Here is a 21,280-nt window from a genome sequence, read left to right as displayed (position 1 = left end):
TGAATAGAAGAAGGAGTATTACGAACGCCGCAATTTTATTACTTCACCTTCAGCAGGCACACGACGAGTAGGCCATTGTAGTCAGCCGAACGTTCCTAAAAGATTTAATTAGCTGCATCTGTAAAAAGAGTGGAATGTACCGGCATAAAGAGGAAACAGCAGATATGAAAGAAGGCAAGAAAATCTGGGGTAGCTTTCCATTCTGCCAAAATTCCTTGAGCTGAATTCCGGATTCCAAAGCCCAGGATTTAGGATTCCACTATAGCAAAAATCTCCCGGATCTCGGTTCCTAAAAGCAAAAATGTCCCAGAAATTTTGGTCGAGAAATTAATAAATGGAACGATTCGTTCAGTTTGGAAATTTTCCGGTCAAAGTGGTTCACCTCCAGGATTGGTGCTTGGCTTTGACTGGTCAGTCCAGTCTGACCTTAACTTGCCGTTCCATTTCCAAAAACATCCCTCTTTGCTAAGTAGTAATCAAAATTTCGGTTGAAACGCAAATGGATCGCTTCGATTCGATTGGAAAGTTTGTTTCAATCGAACAATGTTGTTCGTTTTCTGTTGATTCTTCCACTGGTATGTGACTGTTTGGTTTGGCAAAATGGAAATCACCCTGGGTCCTCATCGGGGCAAAGAGGGGGCTAAACGAAGTCACGTGGAATAAATAAGGCAGTTCGTCTTGGGTGGGATGCGTCAAACATTTTGATGAGGACTAACCCTCAGGCTTGAGGCCAAGGATCTCTCTTCTATATAAGAACGTCACTAATTATAACAGCTTTCTTTGGGCTCCGGAAGTCGGCAACGTATGACTATGGAAGAGCTATGGTTACGTTTATGAAGGAATAGGACAGGGGACAACGGCACTTACCCCAAAATCAAGCTAGTGCCAAACTTGAGCCAGTGACAGTGTTAACGAAAAGGTTGGAATGAAGAGGGATCATCTCCCAGTCCTAACATTACAGGACGCCAGAGGTTTTGGCCAAGTTACAAAACATTCCATGTAAGCAGGAGAAGTGTCTAGATCTCCGACTCACTAAATTCAGCAACTAGAGTCGCGGCGTTTATAGATCAACTATTCTAATAAGAGAGAATGGAAGCACTTCGGACTACTAGGTTTATTAGTTTTATCATTAAGGCTCAACATTTAGGCTCTCGGGTAAAGCAGTTTGTCAATTTATAAATCAATCTTCTTTATCCATGGTTTAGATATTAAATTCTTGCGTTTGATATTGGATATCGAATATGTAATGATGTACTTCACTAAATGATAATTAAGCCATGGATAAATAAATAAATAAATAATAATGGCTTTGTTCAATAGGATCCACAAGGTGGCTCTTCTTCTATTGAAACTACCTAAACTATCTAGCAGAGAAAAGAAAAAAATGTACAAAAACAGTAGATGAGAAGATCGAATGATTAAAAAACATATTGACATGGCATAGTATGTATGAATAAAAAGTCACTGTAACGCTTCTTTAAAATATCTTTGACGGCTGAGGAAAATAAATTGTAGTTTGGAATTATTTTAACATTGTCAGGTAGGTTATTAAAAAGTTCTGAAGAAAATAAAGGGACCTGATTTAATTTGATTTGCACTCGAGTCACTGAAATACTTGTCTTGCCCACTGGAAATAATTGTACTACTACACGTATCATAGAACAGTATCTAGCCACGGACAGAATTCCAAAAATAGGCTGAACAAGAACTGGGTAAGGGTAAGAGTTTCAAACAATATCCACCTACCAGGGCCAACAAGTACCTGGTATATGATGATATTAATAAGCGTCAATAAGCGTTTAAGGAATCAATGTTATATTTTTCACCAATAGATGAGGTCCTAGCCAAAGTACACGTTATCAACGATGACACTATTGCTTTGAAACAGGTTTTTACACAAAGTCGAGTGTTTTAACCTCTGAAGGCATGTTTCTTTGTTGTTAATAAAGTTGCTGTTGCTGTTATACCATCATACATGCTTATTATTCTCTCGTTGCAAACCCGTTTTCCAGGTCTTGATTTTTGCCACTGGTTTGGGTCAAAAGACATTCCTTTTCCCCTATGCATTCTGCGCACTCTGTAACAGCCTTGTGTGGACTCCGTCGTTTTCGTGATGTCACAGATTCCAGCGTGCAAGGGACTTGCTTTTCTTGAAGTATGGGAATTGGGAGCGCGAGGAGGACTACACCGGAGACACAACATACTGACCCCACAAACTTTCCAAGGACCGACGAGGGAACAACATCACCGTAACTGCAAAATGAAGAAATTTGCAAAGTTAGTGTCCATGTGTTTTTTTTTTCTTCTTGTAAAGAGTGTTTGTTTTTCTTGCAAAGACCCACTTTTCCTAACTCGGCTTGCCCTAATAACTTTGCTTTTTTTTACCATCTATACCGAGTATTACCGAAAGTATATACGACCTAGAGGTGTCACAAGATGGACTCAGATAGTTTCCCTGCATAACACCGGTCTCCAGCAGGCCAGTTATTAAAAAAACCTGGCAGATACCTTAGAGATAATGTTTTTTTCCCAAGGTCAGTACACTAATAGGAAGTTGACTTATCTTCCTTTGGAGGAGGTGACGAAAGAGCCACGGATTTACGAATTTCAACGAAGTAAAAAAAAAACTTGTGGTATAGGTCGTCGTACATCGAAGCAATGTGACTCGACTTTGTCTTCACCATCGTCGGATTCGCTTCACTGAGTCTGTTGCTGGTGGTGTAAAGATACGCCACTTGCACATCTCCCATAATGCACCTTATTTGCCCCCCAAAATTTTGCATAACCTTTGTTTTTCATTTCTCTTGGGTATTACGACCGTCCCAAGAGAAATTGCAAACAATGCTTATACCAATTTGTGGGGGGGAGGGGGGAGGCGGCAAATAAGGTGCTTTATGGGAGATGAGCAATTGGCGTAAGTAAATTTCACCATGGTAACATTTCTGTTAACAGTTTGTCAATGATAAAGTGATACTTGAGTGATTTCTCCAATGAGTCACTTTCGCCAGTGGATGTCAAGGCTCATGAGTAAATGTCAAAGTTTTTCGAAATACGCGTTGAAAAAGGAGGAAAACCAATGCTGAAGATGCATGACAAGGCTTCCTTCTTTTGGCACATTGCAGCCATGTTTCTATTTATCTTGTTATCCGCCCTCAATATGCTTCGCTGTGCGACAAGTTGACAGCAGCGGCTTCCCTATTAACTTCTAGACGTGTTGATAGTTTTCCTGTTGCAGGAATACGACTTTGCTTTGATACCTCAGGCCAAATGATCCAGCGCACACAGGATGCTTTGAGAAATGGCTTTTAACCCTTGTTGGCGGTCTTCTCTGAGAATGGCAAATTAGGCTTTTGGTCTTTGAACGTTCGAGACTCTTCACTGCTTGTAACTCTGTCCTTCCCAGCTGAAACCATGATAGTGTGTGGGATCCTCTGCTGGAAGATTCGTAGACTTGCTCCTTGTCTGTTACTGATCCAGATTTTACCGCTATAAGGAAGCATTCCTATCGACTCTTATTCTGGTGTTCCCTTTTTCACTGACGTTATCTTATATAGGTTTGTTCGGCATTTTGGATATAACCGATATTAACGTAAATTCTAAGTTCTCTGCAAAACGGTTTCATGTTGACGCATCATTTGTCAGCCAACTTCTCCCGTGGCTCCTCCTGGCATGGTTTCTATTTTAGCAGAACTGACTTACTCACGACTGGGACAGTGAATTGTATTGTTCTCTCATCGATGACTCGGGTATCACAGGTAAACAAGACTTTCTTAACTTTGGAACAGAGCTGAAGTAATTGTGCCAGTCAATTTTGCATTCCCTATTACCTGGATTTTTCCAAGGAATTCAAGTTTCCTGGTTACAGATATAGATTAACTTGTGGCGGTTTCACTCGAACAAAGAGTCACCTCTCGTTCTTCTCCTAGGCTGTCTTCAAGGCGAATAGACCAGTTTCTCTGAAAGCAGAGAAGAGATATGGGCTCATTCACACCAAGAGGCTCTTGTTCACACCTAACAGTGAATGCCCGCAGTGCCTCGATTATGAATAACAAAGTTCGTTTACGCGGAGCTGTCACCATGTTCCCTGTCCCTCGTCCTTTTGTTTCACTTTTGCCTTGCAAGCTACCTTATCCTCTTGAAGGACCGTCCATCCGTTGGGCTTTTCTCTGGGTGCTGAATTTGGTCCCCTGGAAGTGCTATTAAGTTTGGTTAGGAAAAACCTGTCAAGCTCTGTCACGATATTTTTGCTTTGCAGAATTCCAGCTTTCAATACAAATCTGTTCGAGCTTGCTTTTTCTTAACCCTAGTGCATGCGTTTATATAGAAACCTACTGTCGAACATTCTCATCCTATGAAGCACACAGGCCGCCGTCGTCCGGCGATAGCTGAGATGACCGAGCTTTTTAATGTTAATAGTTTTTCCCTGTCAGCTTAATGGAATTGCAGAAGAGAGAATGGGGAATAACTTTGAATAAGAACCTTTTTTCCACGTGAAAACCAAATGTTGATTATTCTCTATTTTTCTCTGTTATCTTTAGAACCCAATTACGTGTAGCAAAGAGAAAGAACAAGCAAGCTTTAATGAAGCGTTTGACAGGCTGAAAAAGGTTCAGCGTAAGTGACCGCTTGGTCTTGATCGATTTTTGTCTTGTTTACTGGTAGAGGTCATCTTGGGCACCTTACGAGATAAAGTAATGTACTAATGTAAATTAATGTACTGAGCTTCCCAGGAAAAATGCAATCAGGATATACGAAATGCAATGACGAAATACGTGAGACCCACAAATGGTTGAATTTGGATTGCAAAAGGCTTGATTGACATCGATATGACATTTATTTAGTTAAAATGTTTATGATAATTAAATTTTTAATAGAAATGAATGTTAAGTAATTTGTAGGTCTGTGATTCGCAAAAGTGCGTGTCATCACAATCCCTAAGATGAAATGCCACTGAGCAGTAGTTTCCTTTGGTTTGCTTATTATACAGCACCAGGTAGTTCTTACTATTGAGTCTATGGTCGATTCAAATGTAAACTAATGAGCAGTCATACAGTGCAAGCTGTGGATGAAATCCCATGGTGTGGCCATGCAAACAATAGCTACCGAACAACGCTTCCCTGTGGTGCCGTTTATTAATAGCCTGATTTAGCAACAGAGCGAGAACGTCAGTTGACGACGGCGCTCGCAAATCAAACAACTGGCTTGACCAATGGCAGAGCGGCAAATTGGGCACCGGAAGTCGAGTTTAGTCCTTTCCGCGCGCTTTCCCGTCGTCAAATGACATTCCCGTTCTGTTGCTAAATCATATATCTACACAAGGTGATTCCAGGTTTCCGTATTTGATGGAAATCGTCCGGTGCGACCATTGAAATGAAACCTCGCATTAGTTTTCAACGGTACCGTTTGTTTTAAAATATTGTATTTAAGGCCCATGGTGTTCTTCGCCTTTCGGTATTCTTTATCAAAAAATGTTTTTCATAGCAATCCTTATTGCAGAGGTGAATATGGCACAAGCTTAGATAAATTACTAATTTTATAATTGCTTCGTGTTTAAAAGGGTGGTGAAATTGGTGAAATTAGCCATTAGAGCTGTGTGTAAAAGGCTTTTAAGTTATGAGATCATGCCAAAACAACATTTCTCACGTCGATGATAAAAGTCCAAAAAATAGTGTTACTTAAATTCATGCGTTACTTACAAACTCTTGTCTCTGACAAAACGGCTTTTTCCCTTAAGCCTACTGATCAGAAGTAATTTATTATTTTTTATATCTTCTCTTCTTTCTTTCTTTCTTTTTTAATTTTTTTTTAATTTTTTTAATTTCAATCTTTGCCCACTCAAAAGTGTACTAAAATAATATCAAAATAACAAACAAGAATGATAAGAACAGTATCACTAATGATACAATAGCCTTACCCAACTGTCATCAGGGTGACACAGGTATACCAAAATGATTCCGGAATGCTTGAAAACTGTGGATCTCCTCCCATGATATCCACATAATAAACCGCTGTTCCAAACAAAATAATCGCCAAGAGACAAATACAGTAGAGAAATACAATATCTACTGCGCAGCGTCGAAGAGTTAACAAGAGGCAACGAAGTCTTCTCGAATTCCTCGTTAACTTCAGAATCCGAATCACGCGCAAAACTTTGAGTATTTGTATATAGCTTGTTTCCACTCCAAAGCTGGTAACAATCAGTGTGATGTAGTAAGGAAGAATGGCTAGTGTATCAATTATGTTCATAGCATCCCGCATAAATTTCTTTTTCATCGGACAAACGTAGAAGCGAATCAAAAGTTCAGCGGTAAATACAATAACGCAAGCTGATTCTATTGTGAAGAAGATACTGTGATAAACTTCTCCACACGTTTTTTGACCACATCGTAAAGTTTCGAGAGACGCTATTAACACACTTACGAAAATAAAAAACCCGTATATTATGTGAAATATTACGCCGGTCTTTGTAGTCTTTGAAGGGCCAATGGTTCGCCAAATTTTCTGCCGCAAAGTTAGTTTTGGCTCGCAATGTACGGCGCACAAATTTCCGTTGCAGGTAATTGTCTCCCCCTCAAGGGCATCGTTGTCGCCTTCAATAAGTAGGCCTTTCTCTTTGTGGGTACAGTATTCCCAACAACAATCGTTTACGTCGTAAATTGAAAAGCCATAAAATTGTAATTCTTCTTCGAACGCAGCGGGACAGTCTTCTTGGGAGAAGTGTAGTTTGCCAAATCGGTAATAATTCAAAACAAACTTAAAGAGATATGGATCGCGATCGAGGAAATACTCCTTTCTTTGCTCGTCGTAGAACTGTTTCATGGCTTCTGCACTGCCCAGTAAAGAATCAGGAAAACGCATCAGCGTGCTCTGCCAAGTCTGAAACTTAATTCCACTCACGTTAATCGTTAAACGCTTGTCTCTTGTCGACGAGATTGACGAACCACGCTTTGCGGGCTTGTTGCTTCTGGAACCTATGGATTCTCTAGGGCGGTCGTTTCTTTGCGGCTTATTGTTGTTGATACTGAAATTTCTCCTGACAAGTCCCCCAGCTGAAATACTTGTGTTCAGCATTTGACGATGTTGTCACCAAAACTGTAAACCTTTGTGTATACAAAAGCCAGTATAGGTTCTTTTACAGAGTAATTTTCCGTCCGTTTGTCAGAATAATCTCATTTGTATGGTCAATTGCTTTGTGACCTTTTTCTCGCCTCTCTAGAGTCGCTAAAACTCTGGTATGTTAGTATAATCAAATCTTTTCTTGAACAGGATTTTAAGAGGTTATAATAAGATAAAAGGCAGCCACGTGTTCTAAAATTGAAGTGGTGAAATTGAATACAGTGGGGACAAAAACACGAAATTATCATATGTGCCAGCGATATAAATGGAGATTACTGTATTCTCTCTTAACAGCGTTTTCCATTGGTTATCTTAATTAGAAAATTGTCTTCCGCGTCAGCTGAGTGATCTTTCCACATCGGATCTGAATCAGGAAAAACACCACAAAATTAGACCAAATAAATACAAAAAATTAATAACATATTTAATCTCGGGAAACGCTAAAATGTAGGGTTGGGTACTTCTAAATAAGACTATCGCACATTAAATATTTGAAGCCATTCAGGTAATGTTTGCTTATTGAACAATCCTTTTTGAATCTTTAAAATCTAATGATACAACCGTTTGTAAATTACTTATTTTACGATAAACATTCGCTGTTTTTATTTTGTGACTACCGTAAATTGCGTAATAAAAATATGACTGTAATACGCGATGAAGAGCGTGAAATTTCTGCGGAGGTTCTTGATGAATATTATTATAGTTAATATTTTTAGGCAAAAATTGAATCAAGATGTCGTTCGATTGGTTCTGCCGTTTCGAGGGATACTGTCTAGATTCTACCCACACAAATGACCACATTTATTTCACTATTGGGCTAACAAAAATAACCAATATAAGCGATGTATTTGAGTGAAGAGTTCAGTATACTTTTTAGTAATTACACCGGGGATCGTTTATTTATGAAGCCATGAAAGCAATATGTATTCTTTTCGTCTCCACCTTTCAAAAGGGTATTTAAGCATAATCGCATATGTATGCACTAAGTCGCTAAAGCTTGAGAAAAATACTACAAAAAAAATGCATGGTTTTAATCTTATAAGCACCGAACGATAAGGGCTCGCATGAATTATCCTCGGAAATTAAAAGCCTTATTACACAATATGTTCATGGGAGGTTAAATGGTTCAGCAGAAAAAAAGCGAAAATAAATTATCTCCCACAAATACATTTATATAATTTTCCTTTTTACCTTACGTCGAAGATTCAAGACCTGCAGTGCAATTACCGAGAGCCAGAATTCCCTTTTGCCTTTTCGCCTTCAGTTTTTATTCATTTATTTTTTCAACCAGACGAAGTTTACTTATTCATAACTATTTCAATTTTTACAATGCAATATTTGATTCATGTTATTAGAACTGGGACGCCTTCACGATTATAAATGATAGCCTGCTTCTGATATTTGTTACGGTGATTGATCTTATCAAACTATGATATACAGTCAAAGCTCCTGTTAGCGACCATCTCGGTAATCCATAAAATTGACCGCGAGTACAGCTGGTGATTTATGAGCCTTATAGACTCTGGTAGCGACCTTGTGATTAAACCTATTCAGAGGATGGACCTTTTTGAGATCCTTTAGCAAAAAAGCTTGAAATATGTTGTTCATTACCAATATGTTCAGATAAAATAATATTAAAATGTTTTACTTATCACATTCAAAGTAGCTCTTAGACAATTTCATCAAGACGTTAATGCATTTATTCAATTGCTGACCCAAAGGTCGCACGAGAATTAAAAAAACCTAAAGACAAGAGATTCACAAAAATTGTCGCGGTTGCTTATGTGAAGGATTGCAAGCTAACATTACACTTTAAACGCGGTTTTACAATTCCGATAACAACGATAGTTGGTCGCCTTCTCGCTCAAGGAGAGCATTACGTGGACTGTACTGCATTTCTCACTGTATCTCGTTTCCCACTTTTCACTAGCTGTCAGTTTCCTGAGGCGTCCGCTTTAATATAGTGTCACTTCAACAACAACAACAACAACAAAGCCATGGAAAAAGGGATTCACAGGTCTAAGGGATCCACTAACGAAATCTTCAACATATTTACCATTTTCCGTCAATTGAACGTAAACGGTCATTTTAAAAAGACAAAGAAATCATCAAGATTATTATACCTGTACCGAAATAGCCGTGAGTTGTTCTTCTGTAAAATCACGGATTGCAAACTGCCATTTTTTCCCCGATTTTGGTCGGTGGTTATCATCATTTCAATTTTGCCACTTCTGCGTTTTTATGTTATTAAAACCGCATGGTTCCGGTTTTGAATTTTTTATTGCTTATTATCTCTGTGTTACTGTTATTTTATTTCAAGCTCCAAAAAGTCGTTTGAGGCGCCGAAAAAAAAATAAGACAGTTGAGTCATTTGCGCGATTTTCTGCTTACTCAGCTGAGTAGTTTATGTTTCTTGACAAAATCGTCCTTAAAGTTTTCAATTTTGTTATTTGTTTTCCTCCTAAGTGAAATTGTTACTGTACATCTTTTTTTGTATATGTGACAATTTCAAGAACTGATTACAACTAATAAACGCTTCAGGGAAATTTGGTTTGAGAAGGAAATGAATATCAGCAAAATATATTAACACTTTTGTCAAAACCATGAATCAATTTAAAAAAAAGTGATATCATGTCACGTAACCTTTTCTTTTCTACTTGGTTTACCTGTTCAATTCATATCAACAAAAAATATATATATCAAAATGGAGCTGCACAACGTAATTTACTCTTGAATAGCCCAAGCTTGAAAAACTTGGAAGACGAGAGCGATGCCTTTTAATACCTTCTTGTCAACAACAGAAAGTGAGCGGAGATATTAATTAGTTGAGAAGGTGTGTGATTTTGATAAATTCGAACATTTTTCTCTGCGAAAATTTACGCAAAATCAAGCGCTAGGTAAATGGGAGATCGTTACATCTTGCAAAGTGAACGTGGCTCAGAAGTTTGTTGATTTTTTTTACCTTTGTTATTTTGAATAGTGATTTTCGCGCGCTCTGATTGGCTTAACAATACCCTGAATATCATGTGCTATTAGCTTCCGTGCACAACAAAATGGCTTCCTTTTGGCTATTGTGTAAAGAGTCGAATTTTTCCATGAAGTAAGACTCTGAATCAGTTTGCATATTCAGTCATGAGCTAAGAATAGTGTTGTTAGATGCTTTTAAAATAGTCTGGCAAATAAATTCGATTAAAAGCAGTACAAACTGTATTTTTAAGTTACTTACTATTGAAAACTTAGATTCATATTATAAACGCGGCGATACCTAAATTACTTTATACGTTTTGAAAGGTTACCGAAAAGTATAATCAGTCTGACTTAGTTGCGGGTGCTGTCCAGTCCGCATATTAACCTTAAAGTATCAGTTCATACCTGAATCCTGAATGTAATGGTCTCCTTCAAAATCGAAAAAAAAAAGTTGTAAACTGCTGATATTTTAACGCGATCTGCGAAATACACAAGTTCCTGGTTAATAGTTTTCTTTCTTATGAACATAAACGACATGCACTTTTACGGTTCTTAAAACCAGTAATGTTGGTAGACGAGTCGGGACTGCCGAGCACTCAATCACAAATAAAGCAGAACCCTTTGTGAGCCATAAAATTCAGATGAGCATTAGCAAATTGTCTGCCTGCTAAAAATTCGTTCCCGTTATGGACTATAAAAGCATGGGCAATTTAATACGGCAAAACATGCAACGAAGATTAGTCCCTAATTCAGTGAGAACAAGTGCCACCCTACGTAAAATGCCAGTCGGACTAAACTGAGAATTTCTAACATTTTGAAAAAAAATGAAAAGTGGAACTTCTTACAACAGAACTTCTTGGTAGGCTTGCTTGCTGTAAAATATAAAGCAATAACATAAAGAGAGAATCACCTTAATGAGATCTTTTGGTTTTGCTTATGTTACCATAAACCAACCTAAAAGCAGTGCATTAATGTTTCATGTTTTGCCTAATGGTTGAACACTCACTCTCTTTCGGTGCCGCATTTTCGGTAAGAAAGTGGGAGACTGTCATTAAATTTGCCCTGGTGACGATGGCAGAAGACGCTAGCTAAATAAATGGATTTTACATTTATTCTGTAATGTTAGAGGGTATTTTCAATGAAATTTCTATATAACAGAATATGAAACTACGAAAAAAGCGTAATTCCAAAAAATAAAATTATTTTATACAATTTTTAAAGTGACTGGAAGTTTTATGGGACAAAAACGATTACAAAACATATATACATACCTTATTGGTACCTTATTTCGCGGGTCTTTAATTTGGCGTTTTTCGTGATTGCAAAAAATCGCGATATTCAAGCACGCGAAATCAAATACTCAATACATATCAGGGGCGGATCTAGGGGGAGGGTGCAGGGGGTGCGCACCCCCCCCCCCCCACCCCCCGAGATGACCTGCGGTTTTCTAATACAACTGATATTCGGCAAAAAAAAAAACACTATGTGGTTTATTGGTGTTGAAGTAGAGCAAGAGACGAGTACACCCCCTCCTAAGAAAAGTCCTGGATCCGCCCCTGCATATAAAAACTTCAAATCACAGAAAAAATGTTAACTTGAAATAGCAACAACAAATACAGGATAATCACAACACAACTTGTTAACTGGTTATACTTCAAAGCTCGGTTTTGTATCCTCAGTAAGTGAAAAGACGATATTTTGTGAAGCTTTCACACATTACCTTTCCAGTTAAACTAGAAATTTGAAGACATTCAGACTTTTTAAAAATAAAATGAACTTGAGAATGTTTAAATCGCGAAATTTGTTGCTCTTTTCTCATATTTGCGTGTTGAAATCGCGAAAAAAAAAAACCCCGGCGAAATACTCTCTCGCCAAAATCACGAAATTAAATACCCGCAAAATTATATACCAATAAGGTAATTCGTGAAGTATTTTCAAGATTGGTATTGCCATAAATTTTGTCATGGAGACTGATTGCCATTTTATCGAACGAGGTGCATTAGCATACCATTATAAACGACCATCAAATTATCAGGCAGTCACGGAAAAATCTTAAGATTTTCAACTCTCCAAAAATATCAGTGCTACTCTTCCAGAAATTTTCAGGTCAAGTAATTATCATGAAAGTAGAAATAGAAGTACAAAGATACATTTCGTGAGGGCAGTTCATAGAACTTTATGACCTTATTGGGACAAGTCATCGAGTTATCTTCTGTTAACCCTATAACGTATTTTTGACAGCAACCGGACAGCAACAACTGGCTTTTTGTGAAGTGCTCATGCAAAATATAAATGGCTTATTTAACAGAGATATATCATTATTTTTGCCTAATAATGCGTTTCTTTTTTTGTGTGTGTGTGTCTAATCAAGAACACGCAAAACTGAAATAAAAATTAAGAACATATACTCAAAAATATTACCGTGCAAAGTTCTCCAACATGATTTGGCGAATTCTTCACACAATTACTTGAAATATGCGAGCTGGGATTTTGTACGTGCCTCGTTATAACACATTCTCCTTCTCTACTCGATCTCTGCCTGGACAAAGCTTTTAGCAAAGCTTTTTCTCATTTGTCAACCACTGTTCATATATATATATATTGTTTGAGCCCTTTGATAAACGCAAGTCAGTAAAGAAATGCCTCTCTTTATAATAGCACAAACTAAAGCTATAATAGGAAACCTAGACTAACATCCAAAGTGTGGATTACTGGGAAATTTGTAAGGATATTTTTAAATCTTTGCGTCAATAGTATATGCCAATGTTTCATGCATGTATTCAACACATTGTGCTTGGATTTTGTGCAAATCCAAGAGTTCCAAGAGTAATCTCATTTTAAAATCTCTGCCCAATATATATGATAATATTAATGCCTTCCAGCATTTCCTCTTACAAGTTTTCAACATACCTACTTACCTATTTACGGCGGCTTCAATCTAAAACCTGAAGTAGCTTGCATGTAAGAATAGGTTACCAGTTTGCTGCAAGGGGATTAATGTTGTCACTTTGAACAGTCGAAGAATTTTTACGCCTTTTAATCCGCTAGATTAATGGTTTACCCGAGTTAATCCCAGTTTACTTACAGTCAATTACTTCAATTTGGTAAGAATAAATGTAGAAATCAACAGCACAATAGAATTTTAAATTTGAGAACACTCCCGGCAACAAGAGCCATTCCAAGTCTTGCTGAATCGAGTGAACTGTGCAAGCACATGCCGACGGGAAGACTGAGATGGCAATTTTTGCCATCATGGGCTAAATTTTTGAAACTATTTAGCGAATAGCCTTATTAAACGGTCGAGAGGAATTCATAACAATTCATCTCCCGAATTCGATAAACAAATCAAATAGGACGTGTATATGGGTTACGTGAAGGCTGTTACTCTCATTAAATCAGGCCACAAAGCCCGCATTATGGATTTATCAATTAATTATACCGTTAATTAAATGTCTTAATCTTGAGCTTAACTAGGTTGAAGATAATTATGACATTTAGACCTATACACCACTAAATGACAATATGTAATTAAATTGATAAAATTCACGAACATTGTATTTATCAGTAAAGATAGCTACACCCCATATTATCTCATAATGAAATCCGGACGATGTTTCACTACTTGAAAAGCGATCATCAATGTTCTTGCCAGCGGATTTGTTCACTGATCATGCGTAGTTCGTCAAAAAAAAAACATTTTTAGTAGGAACAACAACATGGCGGTCGAAGATCGGGCCATTCAAAGAAATCCTATTCTGCTGCCCTTTCAGCAAATGGGAAAATTCATGGATTAATTTTTTGTTTGTAGCAGAAACTCTCGCAATGTTATGCAAAATTAATACAGCAAGTGATCTCATCGCCGCATAAAATGTACTAAAATTTATAGACTTTAATGGAATTACAAACCCGCCAAAGAGATATACTTTCGTTTCGTGTTGGAAATAGGGACATTGTCGTAATCGAAAAGCACCTTGAGCGTAAAAGAACTACAACTCAAATCTTCTACTAGTATTTCCTTTCACCTAATATATCCGATAACACAAATCTGAAAAAGTAGTAATTTCCTACATATCCTTATATTTCTGTACACTGGCGGGTTGCACGGAACGTTATTTTGCGTTTTATGTATCACCGTTTCAAATCATGGCTTATTGGGAATAGTTGGAGTGTATATTTGTTCTTAGGTAATATTCATGGAATCATAAAAGTAATTTTAAGTTGTATTTTAAAGGTTATACTTGCCGTATTCCTTTTGTTATGGTATGTAAGCACGGGAATTCTGTCCTTATCACTTCGAGTCGAATTTATAACATCCGCACTGTGTCAAAAGCACTGCACAAACCAAGAAGATCTTATTCAATCAAACCTGGTATCACCCTTGAGTTCTAAACATCACTTTATAAAGTCCAGTATGTTAATCGTTGTAGCTCACTGCGGATTTTGTTGGTTTTGCGTCATTGTTGCATCTACTATGAACCACATTTGCTCCCTAAGTTCTATGTTCTTTTTTTTTCTTGTTTACTGTGGTTATTCTGTGTTTCATTGATGTGGCCAACATCTATGCAAATTTATGGGAACAAAAGAAAGCGTTTGCATAAGAAAAGAGTTCAACTCCCACGGGACTGGTTTGGGACACCAACTTGGCCACCGTTTGACCGTTTTTTTTTATTATTATTATAGTTATCAACTAAACTATGACACAACAGCAGAGATAAACCATTCACTGCTTAATTGTTTTCTTTGTTGCTCACCAAAGCTGTTGTTGTTGATGGTTTTTCAGCTGTTGTTGTATCAAACTACACATGACATATCCCCTGGGTTCAAACCATTTACTACTATGTTCTCCTGTGGTTGTTTTCTTTGCTTTTACAGTGGCTGATTTATAAAACAGGAGTAAGAATGTTTCGCCTAGTATTCAAAAACTCAAGAGGTGTTGATAGACGACTGTTGCGCTGATTGAGTTTTCAACTGGTCGATAGATGTTGAAGACGTTGAAAGAAATTTATATTCTAATTGGGACCACATGCCAAACCTTCTTCATGGGGTTAATGTCCTTTGTTATCTCTTCATTAACTGTGAATTAGTTTAAAAATTTTGTTTTTATATACAGCCATCACTGTTTATAATTTCTCTTCATCCTATTTCGTGTATGAAATATTTTGTGTGTAAGGTACACCTTATTCTAGCTTTCTCTTTATAAAGACAATTTTAACGTGGCTTGACCGTTTAAACATTGGTCTTTGTACATGAAATTAATTCTTATTTTTTTTTTCTTATGTTCACGTGTAAATACATGAGATGGCCACGTGATTTGGCAAAGCTCTATAAGACCTACACGGCCTCATATTCAAACTTTAATTACGTGCGTTTCCCGCTGCGAGCAAAGTTTTTTATATACATATCCATCCTCATTTAGAATTTTACTTCCTCTTAGAATGTTCCCTTTTCTACTGCTTTCATCCTCCGCCGCTTCTTTCATCCGACGTTTTTTCATAACAATGGCCTACATTTTTCATTAAGGCATTGGTGTGAATCGGATTGTTGTTGCGATCTCAAATTAAGAAGTTTAGCACTTTGCCTAATGCAATAAGGCCGTTGAATATTTTACCTTCTCTTTCCGCTTTATTTGAAAAAAAAAACCTTTCCTTGTTCCGTGACAGGGCTGAACGTGTGTTATCGTTTTAATGAACGACACTTTTTACTCTTTTACGCTTTTTATTAAAATTTTCTTTTTTCCTTGATTAAAATTACAATTATTGTTCCGCGGAAAATGTTCTGACAATCTTACCAGTGTTCTCGACAAATTAAGAATAAATTCGTTTTGAAACGACTTCCATTGACGCATATATTGGTTAAAACCTGTTTTTGTTCTAATTGTGTTTGTTTTAGCTCAGTAAAATGGCTAATGAAACTAAGATAAAAACATCGAAGAAACATCTGTTTAAGAAATAAAACTTTCCGGGCTTAAATGTGATAACAATCTTGCTGCATTTCTAGCAAAACATTACTATATCATGTCACATTGCATGAAAAGTACCAAGAAAAGTATTTAGAGGCAAATCCCCTTTTCAGTCAAGCGGCAAGTTCCGTGCTTATACGAATCCCATTTTCATTCCAATGCCACAGTCGGTGAAATGTTTTCGATTCGTCTGACTTCCCTTGCTTCACAGCGCGTTCCCATTTGGGGGCCGTTTTAATAATGCTCATGGCATTAATACATAAATGCACGGGTCTCAGCATTTCAGATCATGCACATTTATTGGCTAGAACTTCATAACAAAGCCCGACGACTTTTGTTTCCACTAATATAAATTGCACGCAAGCTGTTTTCGCCTTCGTATACATGTTTTCCTGACAACAATACGCAGTGGAATTAAAACCACAGAATCAAGTTACTTTTTCACCCAGCAAAATATTACATGATTTTGCTCTTTTTAGTGACTTACCTACGTCTAACCGAAATAAGCATCTAATAAGAACTTACCAGTTTTCGTCAAGTAAATATTTGTGAATATATTAAAAAATTCTGCTTGATGTTTATTTCAAGCTTGATTCTCCTGTAAGCTTAATAGATTGTTCCTTAGCTAGATCTTATATTTCATTTAGATTCTGGTTGCAGTGTAGTAAATTGTTTTTTAAATACTGTACTATTTATATATGTAAAAAAAGCGTTCAGTCGCCTCTATTCGACTGCGAGCCGTGACGTTCATTTAGTTAAAGGTTTTGAGCTGATGAATGTGCGTTTTGGTGGCGCTGTTTACTCGCCATGTCGTAATGCTAAAAACGTTATGAAAAGACTCACAACCTGGTAGTCACTGAGCGGCACATAAAATAAACCATGACCATGCACAGTTTCAGAGCACAAAACACAAGCGCAATTCAAGAGAAGTTTAGAATTAACACATTGTTTAAGACGGAACTCGTTGAAAACAGCACAAAGGGGGTTATATTTGTGAGTACCCACAAATGAATATGATTTACCTTTGTGAAGTCGTTGTTCAATGCCCTGTTCCTTGCCTTCATCGGTCATTTAAATTTAGTTTGCTCGTGCAGCAAAGGATGAACATCTGTTGCAGTAGATCATCCGTGCTCATTTCAACTCATTTGCATTTTACTACGAAGCAAGAAAACTTTCCCTTCGTAAAACAGCGTATATACTTTGATCAATCATACGATAAACTGCAGTATGGCGGAATAGCAATTTTAAGCAAATTAACCGGTGTATAATCCCTGTCTGTAACACAGCGGGAGCTATCTGCTTTCGCCAATTTTTTTCCTCGAGTCGTTTTCTTGATGAGGTCACTAATGCTCACGGCATAATTATATTGGTTACCCCCCTTAATTAGCAAGCAAATTTTGACAACAGGTTGTCAAGAGGACATCTGCGCCTAAGGCAATAATAGAACTTTAAGAGACCTTGTTTGCTTTCATTATCGTCCTAATTCGAAAGCTTCCCTTTGAAAGGTCAAACTTTGGAATCTTTTAACAATTTGGGCTCAGAAGTTATTCATGCGCCAGAAAATTACTTCTTTGCAGTTTTCACTGGCAAGGTTTATGCCTAGTTCCAAGACGCCAGTTGTCTCGCACGGTAAATTCCTTTCGGGTCGCGTGGCCCAAATTAAAAAGCGATTCGGAATTTAGATATCAAACGAGATTTGCTTGGTCTCCGTGAAAAAATGTCAAGCTTTGGTCGATCTAAGTGATCGATTAATCTGCGTGCTCAAAATATAGTAGATCAACCTTACACAGGAATAAATTGAAGAACTCCAGTGTAAGCAAATACTCAGTAGCTTTAACCCTTTCACTGCCAAATGTAGCCAAAGGCAAATTTCGACGAGATTTCCAAATGTTATTTTGTAAAATTTTGAAAAACAAACAGCATCATGTGTAAGTACAGGCAGAGAGCTTTCATTTGAATGGTCACATCATAGGGTTTCGTCCACGCACTCAAAAGTTAGAGTCACCTTACAAAACTCCATCAAACACTCTGGCAGTGAAAGGGTTAACCTTGCTTTCAGATACATCTCAAAGGAATCAAAACGAGTGAATGTGCTCCTGGAACCCTTAGCCTGTTCATTTGTTTCAGTCTAGGCACCGGAATGCTTATGCTAAACTAGACCAACTAGGAACAACTCTGCACTTGCTAAATTACCACTGATCACTCCTATAAATGATACCTTACAGACGAATCTTTGTTTACATTTTTTGCCTGATTAAGATATATGCTTATCATTTACTCATCAAGCTATTAAAATACCATATCTGAATATTGTAAGAGCATAGTAATATCAATGATCTGTGAAAATTTAAGCACGATATGCGAAATGGTTTCGGAGAAATACTGCTTTAAAAACTCGTAATTTTACAAAGTAGTGGCTTTTTTACTCTTTTGCAGCCCTTTAAAATTTGATATTTTCTTCGGTATTGCTTGAATTGAGCTGAAAATTGCAAAAATTGCTCAAGTTAACCAGCTCTTTCAATTTTTGAATTTTCGTGTGTACATACGACCACAACTTCTATGGGTTAAGTTGTATGCCAATGAGAAAAGATGTAATTAATGACGTCATCACCCACTGTTAACCAATGAAATCCTTCTGATTTCGATACTTAATCCCAGAAAAAACTCAACTAGAGAAAGCATCAAATCGATAGTGACACTTGATTTTACTTGTTTGCTTTAGGAACTCGAATCTGCTTCCTGTGATAAAAACAAATGACCTGTGGTTATCTTCCACTTGATAAGCTTAGGCATTGTTCAGGAAGTATTAAAACATCGAGAGATGTATACCATCCTAATTAAAAGGATTCCTTTTATTAGTTTATCTTACTTTGCAGCATACCTAATTACCTTGAAAGTGAAGACATCAAAGATCTATAACTGACAGCTGACTGTAAATTATTAAGGATACTTGATTACAAACGACAAACTGGAATATTTAAGCCGCCTATATTTTTCCCGGCGTCGATACAAAAACCATGACGTCTCAAGGTAGCCGGTCTTTTAAAGTTAAATTAATATTTCATGGGGACCTTTACGTTCGTGTTTGCCACCATATAACTGTTAAAAGATGTCAATATATTTTGCTTCCGATTTACGTCAGCTTCACAAGGAAACAAACTCCATCATTTCTATTGAATTTTTAGCACAAGAACATAGACGGTAAAGGCCGTTTTGCAGTTCGTTTTGATCTCTGCAATTTTACCTTATCCATCCAGATTCATCTGTTAATAAACTGCTTAACAAGCAGCGATTCTCAAGAACGTAGAGATTGCTACTCTCCCGGTGTGGGAATACCAGTACAACCGGGTCTCCCCCTCCCCCTTACGCCCCTTACGTATCTCTTATCATCACCATGAGAAAACCGGTGTATTTTGAAAGTAGTATCGTGTCTATTGAACATTTCGTGTCATTTTAAGAAGTCGCTTACCAAGAATAAGTTTTTCGAAGTGGAGGCTTTTCAGGCCGTCAGATGAAAGCCATCTTTTTCTATTAAAACACTGTCATTTAGTTTCAATTAAGTACACGATGCCATCTGTTTGAATAATATACGATTCTGATTCATTACCTGTGACGAGGCAATGCACTTTTCACGCTTTTGTTATCTCAAACAAGAATCAGAAAATTTTTTGTGGCAGTACATTCCAAAATCATATTCTGCAACAGAATCAAAGGATTCATGCATCCGGCTAAGAGAAACATTGTCAGTATTTCTCCATGTTTTGTTTTTGTTGTCGGTTTGTAAACAGTTACGCATCGGTGAAAATCACCCTTTTTAAGCGTCTAGAATCGAGAACTACATTCTGCCTTACCTCATAAATGTGTTTTCTCTTTGGATAAGATTTTTCAGAATTATGTGAGCAGCTGAAAATCATTCAGTTTCATGACCAAGTGAACATGACAGTCCGACTGCACCTCTTATGTGCAATTACGTGCACTCCGCCTGGAGTGATATCTCACAGTGTAATTACATATTTTCCTGGGGTCTTGTCTTATATCAATAATTCTAACGTTTCGTTCACTTATTCCTGTCAAACGGCGGTTATTAGAGAAGCGTAACCATGTATTTAGTTTGGGGCTTGATTTACATGAATATTTAGCGATGACATCCTCGGGGCGATTAATAATGAAATAGGGCTTTCATTTAAGGCGCATAGAAAAGGTGCTTAGCTTATGCAACTTTAAGTACCAGATTAAATGGCCTTTTCTTATGTATTATGGCTTTTTGTTGGAATTAGTCGTTGCCTACTTTTTAAATGTTATGTAAGTTAGAATATTTAGAAATCCAGCAATGAAACAAACTAAATATTTCAGTGGTCGACACTAAAAATGTTGCAGTGAAAATTTAATACCTGCTTATATGGGTCGTCGTCGATGTATAAGATTATTTTCATTCAAATTAAAATCTGTATTCAATTGGTTCACATCTCTCTCTCTTTTTTTTTTTTCCTATTTGATATTCTAAAATATTATTTTCAAGATCAAATGATAAAACAAAATTCACGTCAAACACTTAAATACAACGTGAGGCACCAGACAGCTGCACTCGTTTTTCTCGTTAAATGGGTTTAAACTTTAATACCCTTTATATCCTTTTAACGATAGAAATAAAATATTTTGTGACCCAATGTAATGCTAAAACGTCCTTTAAATCCTTTTGAAAACCCATAGGCATATTATCCAATTGGATGCAGGAATTTGATCACGTGCGCCCAAGGGCCTTTATATCTGGCAAATTCATCTAATTGCCTGAGTGTCAGGCCGAATAATTCGAATTACGACTTTTAGAGGGAAAGTGGCGCTGAATGATTTTAACAACAGACTGTGGACATTTTATATTAAAGAAATTATTGAGTATTGTATAAAGAGATCACTCTGACTAGTTAACCATTAATTGAAAAGTAAAATCTATAAAACCCATCGCAGGATGTTCAGCGTTAAAGAGATAATAACAAAAATAGAATCGAGGTCATACACAATATTTCAAAATTAATGACCTCTCCATTAGGTCTCTCTAGTCTATCCATACTTCTTTTATTGCAACTTAGTTTGGGCCTCTACGTACAGAACTAACCTTATTCGTCTTGAGATTTTACAGAAACGAATGATCAGAACTATAGCTAAAACTCCTTTCGATGTACGTACTGATCCAATCTTTCCAAATCTTGGTATCTTAAAATTTCATGATATATACTTAAT

At 37.0% G+C, this 21,280-nt stretch overlaps 2 protein-coding genes across 4 annotated transcripts in view; one reads left to right on the top strand and one right to left on the bottom strand.

Annotated features, from left to right (window-relative positions):
- Positions 1-1,156: 1,156 nt before the first annotated feature.
- LOC140923151 (potassium voltage-gated channel protein Shal-like) lies at positions 1,157-20,013 on the bottom strand. 3 transcript variants are annotated; one of them, XM_073373228.1, is made up of 4 exons: positions 17,065-17,404; positions 14,326-14,415; positions 5,915-7,480; positions 1,157-2,253 (listed from the first exon to the last, which is right to left on the bottom strand). In XM_073373228.1, exons 3-4 carry the CDS (start codon positions 7,069-7,071, stop codon positions 1,983-1,985), a joined length of 1,428 nt encoding a protein of 475 aa, XP_073229329.1. In that variant the 5' UTR covers positions 7,072-7,480; positions 14,326-14,415; positions 17,065-17,404; the 3' UTR covers positions 1,157-1,982. The 3 variants fall into 3 exon arrangements, with proteins under 3 accessions (XP_073229329.1, XP_073229330.1, XP_073229328.1); XM_073373229.1 differs by lacking the exons at positions 14,326-14,415; positions 17,065-17,404 and adding an exon at positions 19,894-20,013; XM_073373227.1 differs by lacking the exon at positions 14,326-14,415.
- Positions 4,596-21,280, top strand: part of LOC140923150 (protein SSUH2 homolog) — a 54,353-nt gene continuing 37,668 nt past the window's right edge. The window contains exon 1 of the mRNA XM_073373226.1: positions 4,596-4,614. The gene's annotated coding sequence lies outside the window, so the exon portion shown is untranslated. The remainder of the gene's footprint in view (positions 4,615-21,280) is intronic.

Source organism: Porites lutea, chromosome 13 (genome assembly GCF_958299795.1).
Source record: "Porites lutea chromosome 13, jaPorLute2.1, whole genome shotgun sequence".
Classification (NCBI taxonomy): Eukaryota; Metazoa; Cnidaria; class Anthozoa; order Scleractinia; family Poritidae; genus Porites; species Porites lutea.
Note: the sequence above shows the minus strand (reverse complement) of the source record. Positions and strands in the feature narration are given on the sequence as shown.